At 36.5% G+C, this 18,176-nt stretch overlaps 1 protein-coding gene across 2 annotated transcripts in view; it reads left to right on the top strand.

Moving 5' to 3' along the window:
- The window catches only part of HIKESHI (heat shock protein nuclear import factor hikeshi), a 38,777-nt gene extending 24,005 nt beyond the window's left edge, over positions 1 to 14,772 (top strand). For both annotated transcript variants that reach the window (XM_043876323.1, XM_043876316.1), the window contains 3 exons: positions 7,164 to 7,315; positions 13,351 to 13,469; positions 14,423 to 14,772. In XM_043876323.1, the coding sequence (XP_043732258.1) occupies positions 7,164 to 7,315; positions 13,351 to 13,469; positions 14,423 to 14,477 (326 nt within the window). In that variant the 3' untranslated portion in view covers positions 14,478 to 14,772. The remainder of the gene's footprint in view (positions 1 to 7,163; positions 7,316 to 13,350; positions 13,470 to 14,422) is intronic.
- Positions 14,773 to 18,176: the final 3,404 nt, after the last annotated feature.

Consider the following 18,176-nt stretch of genomic DNA (forward strand, 5'->3'; position numbering starts at 1 on the left):
TTTTGTCTATATTTTGAAACATTTTGCTATTTCATCCAAGGAATTATTTATCATTATTCATTAGTTATTCTCAACTATGGGGGGAAAAGGCTGAAATGATAAGAGAAAGGAAGAATGATGGAATTACTTGAAGCTGAGGTTGGCAAACATTTTTGTAAAGCTTAAGATAGTATATATTCTAGGCTTTGTGCACTACAAATGGTCACTGTGACATATTCTTTAAACAGCGCTTTAAAAATGTAAAAACTGTCCTTCCCTTCAAGGTCTTACATTAGGTTATGGGCCAGATTTTGCATGTATACCTTAGTTTGCTATTGCATTATTCCTCAATCAGTTTTCATATTGTATTGTCCAGAGAATTAAGTCATCTTTCACGAAGTATAAAGGGAGACTGGAGACACCATCTTCATTTTCTGCTTTTTGCTTTTTTGGACAGAATTAGGAATTAATAATTTTTTATGTTATTAGTGGCAAAGAAGAAAATTGACAGAGGAACAAATTTTACATTTATTGCATGAATCAGAAAATAAATACAAAGAGGCAAATAGCAGCATTCTAGACTCTTATAATGGTGGTGCAGTTGATCATATAAGTAAAGTCTCAGGACTGAATCTTATTAAATAAAAGAATGATGATCTCAATGAATTTTCTTAACTAAAAAGTTGATGATTGAACAGTATATTTCTAAGGACCAAAAGAAAATACGGTATTCTTACTCATTCAGTCATTCAGCAAGGAGGAATTAATCATGTATTTTGTGACAAAATCTTGGACGCGTGGTTGAAGGATATGTGCTGGTATTCTTACCTTTGTGCTCCAAATTTGACTGAATACAGTTTGTAAGTGGACATTGCCCCTGCTTTGGTCATGTTAATCACTTTGATGTTTGAGTTTCACACAATTTAAGTGAGAAAAACCTTGACTATATTTTTGCATGTTTCTCTACTGAGACATATGAAAGTGTTCCATTCTTAAAACAAATTGTGCCAAGCGATGAAAAGTGGATACTATATAATAATGTGGAGTGGAAGAGATTGTGGGGCAAATGAAATGAACCACCACCAAGCACATCAAAGGCCCATCTTCATCCAAAGGAGGTGATGTTGTATATATAGTGGGATTGGAAGGGAGTCCTCTATTACGAGCTTCTTCAGGAAAACCAAACGATTAATTCCAAGGAGTACTGCTCCCAGTTAGAACAACTGAAAATAACACTGGATGGATAGTGTATGGAATCTGTCAACAGAAAATGCATAATCTTCCATCAGGATAATAAGACCTCATTTTTTTTGTTGACCAGGCAAAAACTGTTACAGCTTGGCTGGGAAATTCTGGTTTATCTACCGTGTTCACAGACATTGCTCCTTCAGATTTCCATTTATTTCTGTCTTTACAAAATTCTCTCAATGGAAAAAACTTCAGTCCCGTGAAAGACTATAAAAGGCATCTGGAATAGTTCCTTGCTCAAAAAGATAAAAAATTTCAGGAAGATAGAATTATGAAGTTGCCTGAAAAATGGTGGAAGGTAGTGGGACAAAACAGTGAATACATGGTTCAATAAAGTTCTTGGTGAAAATGAAAATATATCTTCTATGTTTACTTAAAAATCTAAAGGGATTTTTTTTGCCTACACAGTGCAAAGATGATGAGAAGGAAATAAATGTAGAAATGAAAAGTTAATTGGATTGATATTCTAAATGTTCATAAATATTCTAAATGTTCATTAATCTAAAAATGACAGTGATTTGAAAATTACAAGTCAGAGAAGGTGGCCGTTCTTCAACAAATTATGAGCCATTAAAAATTTCAAGTATTGTGCTTTGACAGTACAATTACTAGAAGAAGGACCAGAAGTAATGATAAGCTGGAACCTAACAGATGTGTTTAAAGTCAGGAGTCAGGTTTATAAAATGGATATATTCCACATTTATTAGTGACCCTTGATGAACAGTTGTATTCAGAGAATGTGGCTCATTTTGTTTCATTGTGACTTAAACAACAGGCACCTGTGGGAAATCTGTAGTGCGTATTTGAGTTTGCTGGGCTTGGTTACTCACTGAAAATCCCAATAAAGTTGTTTTTCACTCTCTCTATTCTTCCAAACATTTTTTGTGAAATGACTTAAAATGTATATATATTTTAAAAGAGTCAATTAGACCCAGATAGTAAATGATGATGACTGCTTTTTCCTTGTATACTAACAGTAAAACACTAGTTTCCTATATGATTTCTCCTCTTGAGTTATGCCTTGTTAGGTTAGTGAGGAGAGGAATACTTTGAGAAACAGCCTTAAAAGATTTGCTGCTGCTTTTAGTGTTGGAATGTTACTGAGGACTTTATGCAATGTGTTTTTTTTTTTGAAGACCAGATGTTTTACTTTCCCTGCTGTTTTTGCTTTTTAATTTTTTATTATAAGACTCAATATAACTGATCATGTTTTTCTTTTGACTTTGGCTATCATGAATTCATATACAAAATTAAGCATTCACTGTAAGTTTGTATTTTATGTTCCAATGTTTCTTCCCAGTGTTTTATTTTATGGTTTGCAAACAAGAACTTTTGTACTTGGAGGGTATCAACTACTGTGTCAAACCTGTTTTGAGAATAAAATTGACTAAAGGAATGGCTTAATTGCACAGTAGATTTCTTTGAAAATATTGATTAAAGATTATTGAAGACTTGGAGGCTTATTTCCCCTCCTTACAGTGTCTTGTTTCCACAGAGCTCTAAAATGAAAAAGTCAGAATATTTGCTTAGCCCCAGTTTTTACAGTGGGGCTTAGACAGCTTTAGTTAGGACCCCACTCACTTGCCAAGAACTTGTGTATAATAAAAGGTGGAGATTAGAGATGACAAGGCTTTCTGCTTGGGCATATCACTCCCTGGGTGATTTTAACTAAGGCAAGTGTATTGAGTCATTTTCCTGAGCCTGATACACAGACAAATAGCAGTGCATTTTCTGGACTTAGCATGATTCTCAGCTTAAAACAGTTAAAATGATGGAGAAAGGGATTCCAAAATTTATCCCTCTATAAAAGCAACAACACCGATAACAACAAAAAAACTGGCAGAAACTCCCAGAATCAACTTTTTCAGGCCCCTGGAAACTAACCAAAGGCTTGTCACAACCAGAGGGACGTTTATTAAGAAAAAACACTGAATCTCTGTGCGAACAGTGAGCTTTTGGTATTTTAATCTGCCGTGATCTCAGCCCTTTTTCCTCTGCTCAGTGGTAGCCTTGAAAGTAACAGACCATGTTCTCAGTATTGGTACCGATACCAGAAGGAGCAGAATGGATGTCATTCACAATTAATTGTAATTAACTTATTGAGTTATGTGATTCTTTGAAAGACAGATTCAAAAGGCTTGCCTTTATGTCCTTTAACTTGGAACTCTTCCACTGCTAAAGTGACTTCTTGCAAGGGTTTGTCAAAAATGTTTACAGGTAAATTAATATTTGAATATATATTACAAATATTTACAGGTCATTGATGCCTGAGAAAGTGTCAACAGTTGGGGCAAACATCAGACTAATCAAAAAGTTTGGAAGGGAAGGCTGGGAATAAGACACTTAGGAAACAAGGGCTTTGAAATTCTCTGACCTGGGAATTCCTAGGAATCTAAATGACCACATGGGTGTCCAGGGCTATGCACATGCTTGGGAAAGATCTAAGAAGGTCCTAAGGTCTCACTGCTGGCCGACCTTGAAGGCATGAGTTTTGAAGTCAAGTCTCAACACATGGAGCCCACCTGCAAAACATTGGGAGAATTTGATTCCAGGCTTCTAAGGCAGTCTCTTTCCGTTCACTAGCTGATCATTAAGCTGAAAAGGGACTTTAGTAGTCACAAATGATAAAAAAAAAAATAAAGACTTTATAGTATTAGTTCAGAAAAATCATTAAACAAGGAAACAGCTACGATAAACAGTGGCAATAAACCTTAAGAAGGGGTGAAACATCTGATTGCTAGAGTTGTCAATTATTCAATTTCTAGTTTTCAACAAAAAGCTATGAAGCATACAAGAAACAAGCCCCTTTCACAGAAGAAATGACTAGAAACTACCTAGGAAGTAGAGACATCGGACGTAATCATCAAAGACTTTAAGGAAATGTCTCAGACATGCTCAGAGAGCTAAAGGAAATCAGGAGAATGATATATCATCAGATAGAAAAAAGAAGTAAAAATTGAAAAAAAAATTTTAAAGGAAGTAAACTATGGAGTGGAAAAGTACAGTAATGGAAATGAAAAATTGACTAGAGGGTTTTAGTAGCAGATTTGAGTAGGTCCCCCCCCCCCCCAAATCAGTGAATTTGAAAATAGATAAAATACCAGGTTTGAAGAGCTGAAAGAAGAATGGAAAATGAACAGAGCTTTAGAGACCTGTGAGACACTGTCAAGCGTGTCAGTGTTGGGAGCCCCAGAGGAAGAGGAGAGACAGAGGGGTGGGTAGAATACTTGAAGAAATACCACCTGAAAACTCTTAAATTTGATGAAAACATTAATCTGCACTTAAGTAGCTCAACAAACTCAAGTAGGATTAGCTTCAGGACATGTTAAACTGACTAGAGAAGCAACTCATCATGTACAAGGGTCCTTATGAAGTTACAGCTTTTTCTCATCAGAAACATTGAGTCCAGAGGCAGTAGGCTGACATATTTTAAGTACTGAAAAAAGGTCAATCGAGAATTCTGTAGCCATCAGAAATGAAGGCAAAATAAAGATACTCCCAGATCAACGGAAATTGAGAGAATCATGACTAGAGGACTAACCCTACAGGAAGTGCTAAAGGGGGTCCTTCAAGCTGAAATGAGACCTGAGATGTAATTCAAATACATTTTAAGTAAAAACGCAGGTAAAGGTAACTACACAGGTAATTATAAAAGTCAGTATTAATACATACTTTGTAACTCTGCTCTTCCTATTTGATATAAAAGATAATGGCATAAAACATTGTCTGCTTATGGATATAGTGGGCTTCCCTGGTAACTCAGTGGTAAAGAACCTGCCTGCCAGTGCAGGAGAATGCGGATTCAATGCATGGGTTGGGAAGATCCCCTGGAGAAGGAAATGACAACCCACTCCAGTATTCTTGCCTGGGAAATCTCATGGACAGAGGAGCCTGATGGGGTCACAAAAGAGTCGGACATGACTTAGTGACTAACAACACCACAACATAGACATACTATGTATGAAGATGTAATTAGTGACAATAAACAACATAAGGAAGAGAAGCAGTTACATAGGAGCAAAGTTTTTGTATCCTGAATTTTGTATACTGAAACTCTTTTGTATACTGAAATTTAAATTTTGTATACTGAAACTGATACTAATCCAGATTAGAGTTGTTATAAATTAAGATGTTAATTGTAATTATAGTGCAGTCATTTAAAGAATATAATAAAAATTATGAAAAAGGAGTTAAAATGATACACTGGCAAGTATCTAACACAAAATTCAACTCTCCAATTAAAAAGCAGAGATATGCAGAATGGATTAAAAGACATGGTTCAACTATTGATTCAGAGAGATGAATGGGTTGGAAGTAAAGGATGAAAAAATATATATGTAAACCGAAATCAAAGGGTCAGTCTTTCAAAAAGATGTAACAGTTGCAAACTTGTGTGCACCTGAAAGAGCCTGGGAATACATAAATCAGGTATTGACAGAGTGGAAAAGAGAAATAATCAGTTCAACAGTAGTTGAGAATGTCAGTACCTTACTTTAAATATGGACAGAACAGCTAGACAGAAGATCATCAAAGAAATAGAAGATTTGAACAACACTATAAACTTGATGAGACATAGCAGAACATTCTGTTCAATAGCAGCAGAATATGCATTCTTCTCAAGTGCCCCTGGAACATTTCCTTGACACAACAGGCCACAAAACAAATCTTAGTATATTTTAAAAGATTGCAGAATATATTGTCAGACCACATTGATAGAAATAACAGAAGTAAACCTGGAAAATGTACAAATAATGAGGAAATTAAGAAAAATAAAAATATCTTAAACCAGTCTCATTTAGTGAAGTGTGTGTGTGTATTTTTAAAGCACAAAACCATACAGTTGCAGGTTTTTGTATTCATATACCTGAAAATTTAAGAGTTTTGATACTTTGAGTGAGTGTTCTGGTTATTAGGAATGCATATTGTCCCAGATTTTCGTTCTGTAGTATTAGTTTAGACATTTTATATTCCTATTAAAAGAGCAGATAAACCACTAATCTATTCATTGTATTTTTTTCTTCTTTCATGATTGCTTTATATGGATTAATAAAACTGATCTATATTCTTTCATGTTTAAGTTAGCTGACACTTAGAGGATCAGGTATATCAAATACACATATAATCTGTTTTATGTATTTATGACATATTATATACTTATTTATAAATGATATATTGTAAAGTGGAAAATTATTATTTTCTGAATAAGTTGCAAATTTCTTTATTGCCTATTTGATAATAGATCCTCAGGTGTTGAGTGGGGCGAGTCATGACATGTAGTAAAATATGCCATGTTGTTTGTTGTTCATAGTGGCAATTGAGAGCTCTTTCTTTGTAGAATAATCAGAAAATATTAAAACTAATTGTAAAAATCTTTAAAGATATCCTTTCGTCACAGCATTGAGAATCTTTATCTAATTCTCATTTATTTTTGTCTTACTCTGTTAATCTCCATTTCTAGCTATAATAACTTTATAAGTTTTTAGAAAAGTAATGGCTGTTTTTCTGGTGGGGAAAATCTCAGTTTTTTTATTATGGTTAAGAACTAGGCATCCTTTTGGGCTTCCCGGGCGGCTCGGACGGCCAAGAATTTGCCTGCAGTGCAGGAGACCCAGGTTCTATGCCTAGGTCAAGAAGATCCCTTGAAGGGCGGCCCACTCCAGTTTTCTTGCCTGGAGAATCCCATGGACTGAGGAGCCTGGTGGTGGTCTATGATCCATGGGGTTACAAAGAGTCAGACACGACTGAACAACTCACACACACACACACACACACACACACACACACACACACGCATCCTTTTACATTTATCTGAGAAAAGACAAACTTTCAAGTGACAGAACTTCTTAGTGCATATAAATCAGCGGTTCTTCACATCTTTAGGAAGGAATTTATACAAGTTAAGTTGGAAACATGTGGCACACGTTAATTTCTTTCAGGAGAAGGAAGCCAACACCCGTTTGGAACCATGAACATTGTCCGGACTCCGTCTGTCGCTCAGATTGGGATCTCAGTGGAGTTGCTGGACAGCCTGGCTCAGCAGACTCCTGTGGGCAACGCTGCTGTCTCCTCAGTTGATTCGTTCACTCAGGTAACGGAGTGCACCTCTCATTTTCTAAAATAGCTTACAGATCACATTCTATACTTCATGAAACAGCCTGTGGTAGAATTCATGTAAAAATGAAGGTAAACACATATGACATAAATTATTGGCTTCCATGAATATTTTCAGTTTGTCTCCTTTCTATATAGGTATTTTAAAATTCATAAATGCTTTGATGATACTTAGTTTTTACAGTCATAAAATAGCTCAAAGTGATTTTTTTTTAATGAATTTAAATATTAACTTTCCCCCCCGTTTCCTCCCACAATTAATATGCTAGACTGTGGGTATACAGTTGTGAACCTGATAATAAGGAAGATTCTGGTCCTAATGTTGCTTAAAATCACATAATTTCATAAAGGTTGACTTTTAACCTATAAGGCAAAGGCCTGAAGGGGAGAATGATTTAGGCAGAGTTATAGCTAATACAAAGGCCCAGTGGTAGAAATCTGTTACGTTTGAAAAATAAAGTGAAACTTTGTGGCTGGCGTAGAGTGAGCAAGGGGGAGAGATGGGAGATGAAGTGGGAGATTATGGGGAAGTGCCTCCCCCATAATGAGATTCCATATATGAAATCTCATTGGCTTTTGTAGGGACTTTGGCTTAAGTTCTTTTTGGAGGACAAAACAAAATTTCTAGCAGGGGAGTAATATGATCTAACTTACGTTTTTAAAGGATCACTTTTGCATCTTTGGAGAGAAACTGTAATGAGGCAAAGATGGAAGGAGAAAGGGCGGTTAGGAGTCTCTTGTGAAAATCTCGGTGAGAGTTTAATGGGGAGTACAAATGGATGTGGTGAAAAGTAGTTGATATCTTTTCTAGAGATAATTTGAATATGGGGCCAATGCTGTCTCACGGTGTGAATCACATGTAAAGTCTGAGGTAGAGACATCAACTGTGGCTGTAAGGATGCTGGTTCCAGGAGCTAGAACACAGGAATATTGTGCAAAGAACAAGTGTGGGTTGGGAGTGGAATCAGGAGTTGGGTTTTGGTTGTACTGTGTTTGGGATGCCTATTAGATAGATAGCTGGAGGTGGCAGGTTCATGAGAGAGAAAAATTTGGGTGCCCTCAGTGTAGAGGTGGTATTTAAAGTTGTAGAGGAAATGTGATCACTGAGAAATAACTATCAACAGAAAAATTGGCCAGTGACAGAGCTTGAGGCCATTTCAAAGTTGAGATGCTTAAGAGATCAGGAGGAATAAAAGGAAAGGAACACCTAATGTAGTAGGAGACCCCCCAGAATGATATTTTGGAAGAGAAGTACTTTTTTTTTTTTTTACCTCTTTAAATTATTAAGATATGATAGCACATTTACAGGAGATTTGGAAAATACATACAACAAAGTTATATATAATTCCACTGTATATTACGATTATTTTTTTTTAAGTAGATAAAAGATTTTTAGTTGGGGTTTCAATATCAAACTCAAAACTTAATAGAATGGGTATACGGAGAAGTAGAAGGATATAGTAGACCTGAAAAACACAATAAACCTATTCAACATAAGATATATACAATTTTCAAGACTGGTTTTTAAGAAGGAAGAAGTGATCAGTAGTGTTGACTGCTTATGGATCAAGTAAAAAGGGTAAGAATTAACGATTGGACTTGGCAAGGTAGAAAGTCATTAAAGACTTTGACAAGAATTCACAGAGGTGGAAAGGGAGTTTGGAGTGAGGTTGAGTGACTTGGAGAAGAGGAAATGGAAATAGTGACTATAGATGACTCTTAGTGAGTGTTGTTACAAAGGACAGCAGATGGGTGGTCTGGTTGCTTGAGGGCTGTGGGGACAAGGAAATTTTTTTTCTGTTTATAGATATTATATCATGTTTGACAGCAGTAAAGCATTTGTGAGAGAAAAATTGATGATGCAGGAGAGTGGGGAGACTTGTGAAAGTGGTATCCTTGAGTAGGAAGTAGACTGTATTAGGAAGGAATAGAAAGGATAATGGGCAATGTTTAGAGTTTGGATAGAGAGACGCAGCAGGTTAGCAAACGTGCTGAAGAGGACTTGTGCAGGTTCTCTCTCAATTCCTTCTCTAGTGAAATAGGAAGCAAGATCATCATCAGCCAAGATTGAGGGGAAAGGAAATATTGGAAATGTAAACCAAGGGCTTCCTTGGTGGCTCAGATGGTGCAAAATCCACCTGCAATGTCAGAGACCTGGTTTCAGTCCCTGGGTTGGGAAGATCCCCTGGAGGAGGGCATGGAAACCCACTCCAGTACAATCTAAACCAAAAGGATTGTTAAATAAGTCCTCTAGGAGAGGAGGAGCATGAATGGACTAAGGAAACCTCTGGGCTTGCTGGACAGCATACTTTTAAGAACTGTGGCTGTGAATTTAAGAGCCAACTTGTCATGCAATCTCTGGAGAATGGGCCGAGTTAGGAAAGACAGTCTGGGTTTTAAAATTTTTGTCAGTAATTATAAAAAAAAAAAACTGTGCTGAAAAAAGCAAGTTACGAAGCAATACTAAACAGTTATTCCATATAAATTGTATGTGAAAAATGTCTGGAAAATACATGCCAAAGTGATGTTATCCCTGGAGAGAGGCAGGAAGACATTTTAACTCTATAATAAATTATTTGACCTTCTTATTAAGCATATGTATTTTTTATGAAATATTTTAATATATAGAAAAGTACATTCCACAGATATTTATTGTGTACATTTTGTGTGCCAGGCATTTTTAAAGAACAAATAGATAAAACCAGGTATCAAAATAAAATAGTACCTGACCTTGTAGGGCTCTATTTATAGTGGGGCATATTTGAAGACTTCCATGTATCTTCCTGGGCTTCCCTAATGGCTCAAAAGATAAAGAATCTGCCTGCAGTGCAGCAGACCCAGGTTCTTTTCCTTGGTTGGAAAGATCCCCTGAAGAAGGAAATGACAGCCCATTCCAGTATTCTTGCCTGTAAATCCCATGGACAGAGGAGCCTGGAGGGCCACAGTCCATGGGATCAAAAAGAGTCCCACAGGACTAAGCGGGCACACATGCACACAGTCGTCCACTTAGGTTTAACTGTTACATTTTGCTATATTTTATACTAGTTAAGAAGTTATATAAAGTGTTACAATCCACTGCTCTCTGCTTCTCTTTTTCCCTGTCCAAGTAGCTAATCTTCTAACTTTATGTATCTTTCCTATTTCAGTACTTTAAAAAATTTTGTTTTTTCACAAAATATGTATAGTGCAATTTGTATGTATGTTTAAACATGTTTCTAATTTATGCCTTTAGTTGTTCTTACTTGATTTTAGTTTTTATCAGTAGCACATGACTGAGAAAGTCAGTTTTACATGGAAAACGGCTGTTCTCTGTTGTGCCTCTTAATATTCTGCTCTTCTTCTGCTCCTCAGCAACAGTCGCTTTCAACCTCCCACTTTTTCTTCTTGTATTTACTTCCATGTGTCAGAAGAAACTTGTTGAGTCTTTATTGATTTATTTGTTATAGGTATTTTCCATTGACTTATCAATACATAACATGATTTAAGGGCTTCCCTGGTCGCTCAGATGGTAAAGAATCCGCCTGCAATGCGGGAGACCTGGGTTTGATCCCTGGGTTGGGAAGATCCCCTGAAGGAGGGCATGGCAACCCAGTCCAGTATTCTTGCCTGGAGAATCCCATGGACAGAGGAGCCTGGTGGGCTACAGTCCATGGGGTCGCCGAGTCGGACACGACTGCGTGACTGAGCATAAGCAGAAGCCCAGCATGGTTTAGCTCTCTTAATCTTCTGCTCCCCAGCATATACAGGTATCTTTTCTCCCCTCCTTTCCAATATAGGTCTTCAAGTTAAGATTCCAAATTTTCAGTATTATGACCTGGTAAATATTTTTCAGAGCTGAGCCATGTGTTACGAGTTTATGATTATATTTCTTGTCCTATATAACTTTTTATTTTTCTTGGTTAATAAATTTGTCATTTTTTCCTTTGCATGGATTTCTATGTTTCCATTTCTAATAATTTATGCCCAAACTCTTCCAAATATAAATTCCCATTCAATATCTTTATATATATTTATAGCAATTTAAAATTTGTCTTGGAAACATTCCTCTTGGAACTCTTAGTTTAAAGCAAATACATCTTTTAAAAAATTTTTTATTTATTCATCTTGGACTGTGCTGGATCTTTGTTGCTAAGTGGGCTTTTCTGTAGTTGTAGCTCGTGGGCTTCTCGTTGTGGTGCCCTGTCGTTGCTGAGTACAGGCTCTAGGGCACGCAGGCTTTGGTAGTTGTAGATTGTGGGCTCATTTGCAGCATAGTTGCTCTGCGGCATGTGGCATCGTCCCAGATCAGGGATTGAACCCGTGTCTCTTGCATTGGCAGGTGCACTCTTTACTACTGAACCACCAGGGAAGCCCAGTCCCTATTTTTAAATTAATTAATTAATTTGGCTGTGTCTGGTCTTAGTTGTGGCCTGTGGGATCTTCCTTGCAACCTGTGGGATCTCCAGTTGAGACTTGCAGGTTCACTAGTTGTGGTTTGTGGGCTTAGTTGCTTGGCATTGGGATCTTAGTTTCCTGACCAGGGATTGAACCTGTGTCTCTTGCATTGCAAGGCGGATTCCTCACCACTGGACCTCCAGGGAAGTTCCTACATACTTTTTTTTTTTAATTCAGTAATAGCATCTTTGTTGTATGTCATGTGTCACATATACTTACGTTTGTTTCTGGGCTCTCCATTTTATTCCAGTTAGTTTATTTGCCTGTCCCTTTGCCAGTTATATCTGGTAGGCCAAGACTTTCCTCATAATCATCAAAACAAGCCTGAGTATTTTTCATAATAATTTTAACATCGACTTGTCAAGTGCTGTGAAAAATCTTGTTGGAATGTAGTTAAAAATAACGTTGGATTTATAGGTTTTAATGTGCCTTTATTACATTATGTCTTCCATTCATGAACACATGGTGTCTTTCCACTCAATGTGGTAAAAAAAAAAGTCCTTTCATTCGTTTTCTTTCTTGTCTGTCAATACACTTTAAAATATTTCCCACAAATATCTTACTGTCAGCTTGTCTTTGCATTTCCCCTAGGTATCTTACAGACTTTTTGTCATGAGTCGGATCTTCTTAAAATTACATTTAAAATTTTTTGTTGCTTGTGTGGAGGGTTGCTGTTGGTTTTTTTCCTCTTGATACTGAACTTTTATTTAGTCCATGTTCTTACTGAACTCTCATATTGGTTCAAGTACCTTAACAGTAGAGTCTCTTGGGTTAAATTATCTCGATATTATTAAACAAAAACCCTGTTAACATGTTTCTTCTCATGTAGAAAAGAGTCAGCAAGAATCTTCATGGCTAGTTTTGTGTTTCTGAGAAAGTGATGTTCGGAAGATTATTTTTGAGTGAATAAAAGGTATTACTATTGTTAGTAGTTCATTAATTTTGGATTTAGTGCTTAAACCCATTTGATGCTCAAGAAATGTAAATCCATGTGCTTCTGGCTTCTACCAAGGAGAGCTGGAGGGTGTTTAGTGGATTTGCCCATTTGAAGGTCAGTTAGAGCAAACGGGCCAGGAGATGGAAGTGGAATAGTATCATCTTTGCAATTGATGGCAAGTAACCAGTTGCTCCTTTTTTATACTTTTTAAAAATTTTTCTGGCAAGAAAAAGACTTTTTAAATATGGTTACTATTTTGGATGAGGAAACAGGTTGATTTGACCAGGGTGGTATTTGAGGAGAGGGGAATCTGCAGAGGTGGAGATAAAAGAAGATAATTTGAAGGAAAAAAATTTTATCTTTTTTTCTTTTAATAAAATGAATTTGTTAGAAACTTAAAAGTAGTTGAAAGTCATAGAAATTCTTTGAGATATAAGGATAGTACTAAAGGCAGATGGTTATGCTTTTGTGCACTAGTGTCATTTTATGACTTCCTTAGTGGTCAGCATTAGACTTACAACTCCTAGTCCTTAAACCAAGTGAGTGCAACAACATTTTAAATTAAAAATATTAGAGTTTAATATTTTAAAATATTGCAGTGTTTAGTACAACCCATTAATCTATTTATTATTAACTTTTAGTTCACACAAAAGATGCTGGACAACTTCTACAATTTTGCTTCATCATTTGCTGTCTCTCAGGCCCAGATGACACCAAGTCCATCTGAAATGTTCATTCCAGCAAATGTGGTTCTGAAATGGTATGGGGCATTATGTAGCTCTCATAGTAAGGCTTTGAGTAACCATATATATATTTTGCTTGTGAATGTATTTCTTTTTTGACATTTAAACATTTTCTTTTATAGTGGATATCAGCCTACATTAACATTTGCATGCCATTAAATAGTATGTGCTTTAGAGTTCAGATTAGGAAAAATTTCTGCCCCAAATAATATTCTGTTATATAGTAGACATTTTGGCTTTATAAACACAAGAAAATACTGTTAATTATGTTTTAGGGACCACAGTTAAGGTCTGTATCTTTTATCTATCTATCTATCTACCTATCTATATGCTTGAATTTTAAGTACCATATATGAGGCGTGAAATATCAGTGAAAACTTTTTTCCTAAGTTTAGAAAGTCTTGATCTAAAATAAACATGTATAAAACATCAGAGTGGTTTATACTGTATCCTGTACATAAATGATTAATAAATCTGTTTCTTCAGCTTTCCTTTGTTTCTCTTTTGTAGATGTTTCTTTTCACTTTGAATATCCCAGTGTTAGGGAGACACATAAGGAGGCTGTTGAGAAGTGGTAGCATGGTGTAGCATGGACTGGTCTGGAATGTATTAGGTTTGAGCTTTGTTATCATGTAGCTGTGTGACCTTGAGCAAATCACTCTCATCTATGAAATGAGGGTGGGGGAGTTAGATTTCATTTTTTCTTAGGTCACTTCTAGCTCTCATATTTGCCAAAGATAATAAAATGTATTATGATGTGTGCTTTGTGATACAGCCAGTTAAATCACTATGCTTGCTGTCTTCTTATACATTAATAATTAAGCTCCCAAATTAACTTTTTAACTTTCTAGGTTTTTAATCTTGGCTTTTTAGAAGTGACATGTAAAGTTATTTGCTTTTTGATGAGTTATTTGTCAGGTTATGAAAGATTCTAATTAAATTTCTTATAAAGATGTTTTTTCTTTTGTAGGTATGAAAACTTTCAAAGACGACTAGCACAGAACCCTCTCTTTTGGAAAACATAATTTGAATAAAATAATTTTTAATGGATTCTGAAATTTGTCATGTTTTGAAGATAATGACTATTTGAAAGCATGAAGTCAAAAGGATCCATGAAGCCTAAGTTTAAAAACTGCTTAGTGACTATGAAGTTTAATTAACATCTTTATAAAAAATTAAAAACATTGAAAAATGAAAACATGTTCATCATTAATGACTCCTTTCCCGTAAGCTTAAAATACTCAAGAGGTAAAACATTTTGTTTGGGCTATGATTCATGTTTTACTTAAAAATAAAGCATATTCACAATAGTGTGCCAAATGCATTGCATTTATAATCTTTTGTTTATATTTACAGTGGAATTTGCTAGAATAATTAATGAAAATCAAACATATCAAAATTTGTGGAGATTTTTGGAAAAAGATACCCAATCTACATTTTTATGTATGGAGAAATTATTTTCAGTTAGTATTTCTTACGAGTAAAAGTTTTTTCAGGGGAGCTCCCTGGCAGTCCAGTGGTTAGTACTAGGAGCCTTCACTCCTGTGGCCTGGAGTTCAGTCCCTGGTCTGGGAACTAAGATCCTATAAGCCTCATGGTGCGGCCAAAAAAAAAGTTTTCAGTTAACAAATTGGTTGTTACTTTTTATATCAACAAATTCATTCATTTTTAACAAAACTCCCATAATTATTATTGTTCAGGCTTTATTTAATATTGATAGTGTTAGGCACTTTTGTACAGAATATAGGATTTCTTACTTTTATGTATGAAGATAAAGCCTTGTGTCTCATTCAGAGGAAAATCTTTGACTTACACTGGTGATTCCCATTGACCAAATACCACCAGGATCTCACCTGTCTGGTGATCTTTACAGAGATATAACAGTAAGTTTTAACTACATACAAACTATCCCTTGGCTTGCCAAGAGGAAAAGACTATGTGATTGTCCATGACAGCCCTGGGTAGTGTATTTAAACTGGTTTGTTGGGCTTCCACAGCAGAGCATTAGGCAAAATTTGGATTACTTTTCTGATTATATTGTTCTTGCTGTTGGGATAGGTAGTCATACCCAGTTTGGGTGTAGTGTTGTTAGTTGCTCAGTCATGTCCAACTCTTTGTGACCCCGTGGACTGTAGCCTTTGTCCATGGGATTCTCCAAGCAGGAATACTGGAGTGGGTTGCCATTCTCTTCTCCAGGGGATCTTCCCAACCCAAGGATTGAATGCAGGTCTCCCACATGGCAGGCAGATTCTTTACTGTCTGAGTCATCACGGAAGCCCCAAAAGAATACGGGGATGGTTGCCGTTTCCTCCTCCAGGAGATCTTCCCAACCCAGGGATCAAACCTGTCTCTTGTGTCTCCTGCATTGGCAGGCAGATTGTTTACCTGTAAGAGGTGGGCAAAAGCCTGGTATTGATGTTGCAATTCCTGCTGAGTTACAGATGATATCAGAAATATAGTATCATAACAGGAGTAAGCCAATAATTGTTCCTTGAGGTGGACACATTCTTGGAGCTAGTTCCTGCACAGAAGTCTGGGAAGTCTTGGAGAAAATGACCAGTACAGTGAGAATAAGTCCAGCACTTGTTCCACCCCAGTGCACTTGGTTTAGCAGATGAAGCTGTAATGATTACAGCAGAAGTACTTTGCTGACTTGGAGTACAGCTTTTGCAGTAATGAAGATTGGGGCTAATGGTATGAGGAAAGTTCAAGTTATAAGAAGGAGCCTTTGGGAGGAAATTGGTCTCAGGAGTTTAAAGGAACAGCTATTAAATCTTTCACGGTGGAATTTGACAGGTTTAGAGTCAAATTCCAAAGTAAAAGATTAAATAACTGTTCCTTTAAACTCCTGAGGAGACCAGTTTCCTCCCAAAGGTCCTTCCTGCCATGTGAGGATATATGGAGATGTCTGTGACCTGGAAGAGGGCTCTCAGCTGACCATATTGGCATCTTGATCATGGACTTCCAGCCTCCAGCACTATAAGAAACAAATTTCTATTGATTACGTGGTGTTGAGCCTGTGGTTATTTTGTTATAGCAGCTTGAAGGAACAAAGACACATTGAAACATTTTATTAATTTTTACTTACAGTTTAGTCTAGGAAAGCTGAACTCTTGATTCGATTTTTTCAAGTTTGATTTTTAAAAAGAGCTTTTAGAATAGTTTTGAATTATTTAAAATTTGTAGAGTGCCACACAAACTTAATTTTGCCTATTACCATTTTTCCATAAAACAACCCAGAGTTTATGCAGGAAAAACAACAGTGTTTTTATGCCTCAATATGGGAAAGGGAAAATCATAAGAGAGTTGTCAGAGGAGACAAGATACGAACTTGAGTTAAAAATATCCAAAGGCAAGAAGTAGTCTCAGCCAATATCTATATCGGTTTACAGGGGAAAATAGTAACATAATTTACCATCTGTGCCCAATGGATCCATTTTTTAAAATGCTTGTCACTGAATACTGAATAAAAAAATTTAAAAGATAATAAGGGACTTTATTAGAATTTTAAATGGTTAGAAAATAGCAAACTCAAATATGTGTTTAATATTTTCATGCTTTGATGATAAGAGTGCCTGATGAACTATGGATGGAGGTTTGTGACATTGTACAGGAGACAGGGATCAAGACCATCCCCAAGAAAAATGCAAAAAAGCAAAATGTCTGTCTGAGGAAGCCTTACAAATAGCTGTGAAAAGAAGTGAAAAGCAAAGGAGAAAGGAAAGATACACCCACTTGAATGCAGAGTTCCAAAGAATAGCAAGGAGAGAGAAGAAAACTTTCCTCAGCTATCAATGCAAAGAAATAGAGGAAAACGACAGAATGGGAAAGACTAGAGATGTCTTCAAGAAAATTAGAGATACCAAGGGAACATTTCATGCAATGATGGGCTCAATAAAGAACAGAAATGGTATGGACCTGACAGAAGATATTAAGAAGAGGTGGCAAGAATACACAGAAGAACTGTACAAAAAAGATCTTCATGACCCAGATAATCACAATGTGATCACTCACCTAGAGCCAGATTTCCTGGAATGTGAAGTCAAGTGGGCCTTACGAAGCATCACTATGAACAAAGCTAGTGGATGTGATGGAATTCCAGTTGAGCTATTTCAAATCCTGAAAGATGATGCTGTGAAAGTGCTGCACTCAACATATTTGTCAGCAAATTTGGAAAACTCAGCAGTGGCCACAGGACTGGAAAAGGTCAGTTTTCATTCCAATCCCAAAGAAAGGCAATGCCAAAGAATGCTCAAACCACCACACAATTGCACTCATCTCACATGCTAGTAAAGTAATGCTCAAAATTCTCCAAGCCAGGTTTCAGTAATAAGTGAACCGTGAACTTCCAGATGTTCAAGCTGGATTTAGAAAAGGCAGAGGAACCAGAGATCAAATTGCCAACATCTGCTGGATCATGGGACAAGCAAGAGAGTTCCAGAAAAACATCTATTTCTGCTTTATTGACTCTGCCAAAGCCTTTGACTGTGTGGATCACAGTAAACTGGAAAATTCTGAAAGAGATGGAAATACCAGACCACCTGACCTGCCTCTTGAGAAATCTGTATGCAGGTCAGGAAGCAACAGTTAGAACTGGACATGGAACAATAGACTGGTTCCAAATAGGAAAAGGGGTACATCAAGGCTGTATACTGTCATCCTGCTTATTTAACTCATATGCAGAGTACATCATGAGAAATGCTGGGCTGGAAGAAGCACAAGCT

Source organism: Cervus elaphus, chromosome 2 (genome assembly GCF_910594005.1).
Source record: "Cervus elaphus chromosome 2, mCerEla1.1, whole genome shotgun sequence".
In the NCBI taxonomy this organism is placed as follows: domain Eukaryota; kingdom Metazoa; phylum Chordata; class Mammalia; order Artiodactyla; family Cervidae; genus Cervus; species Cervus elaphus.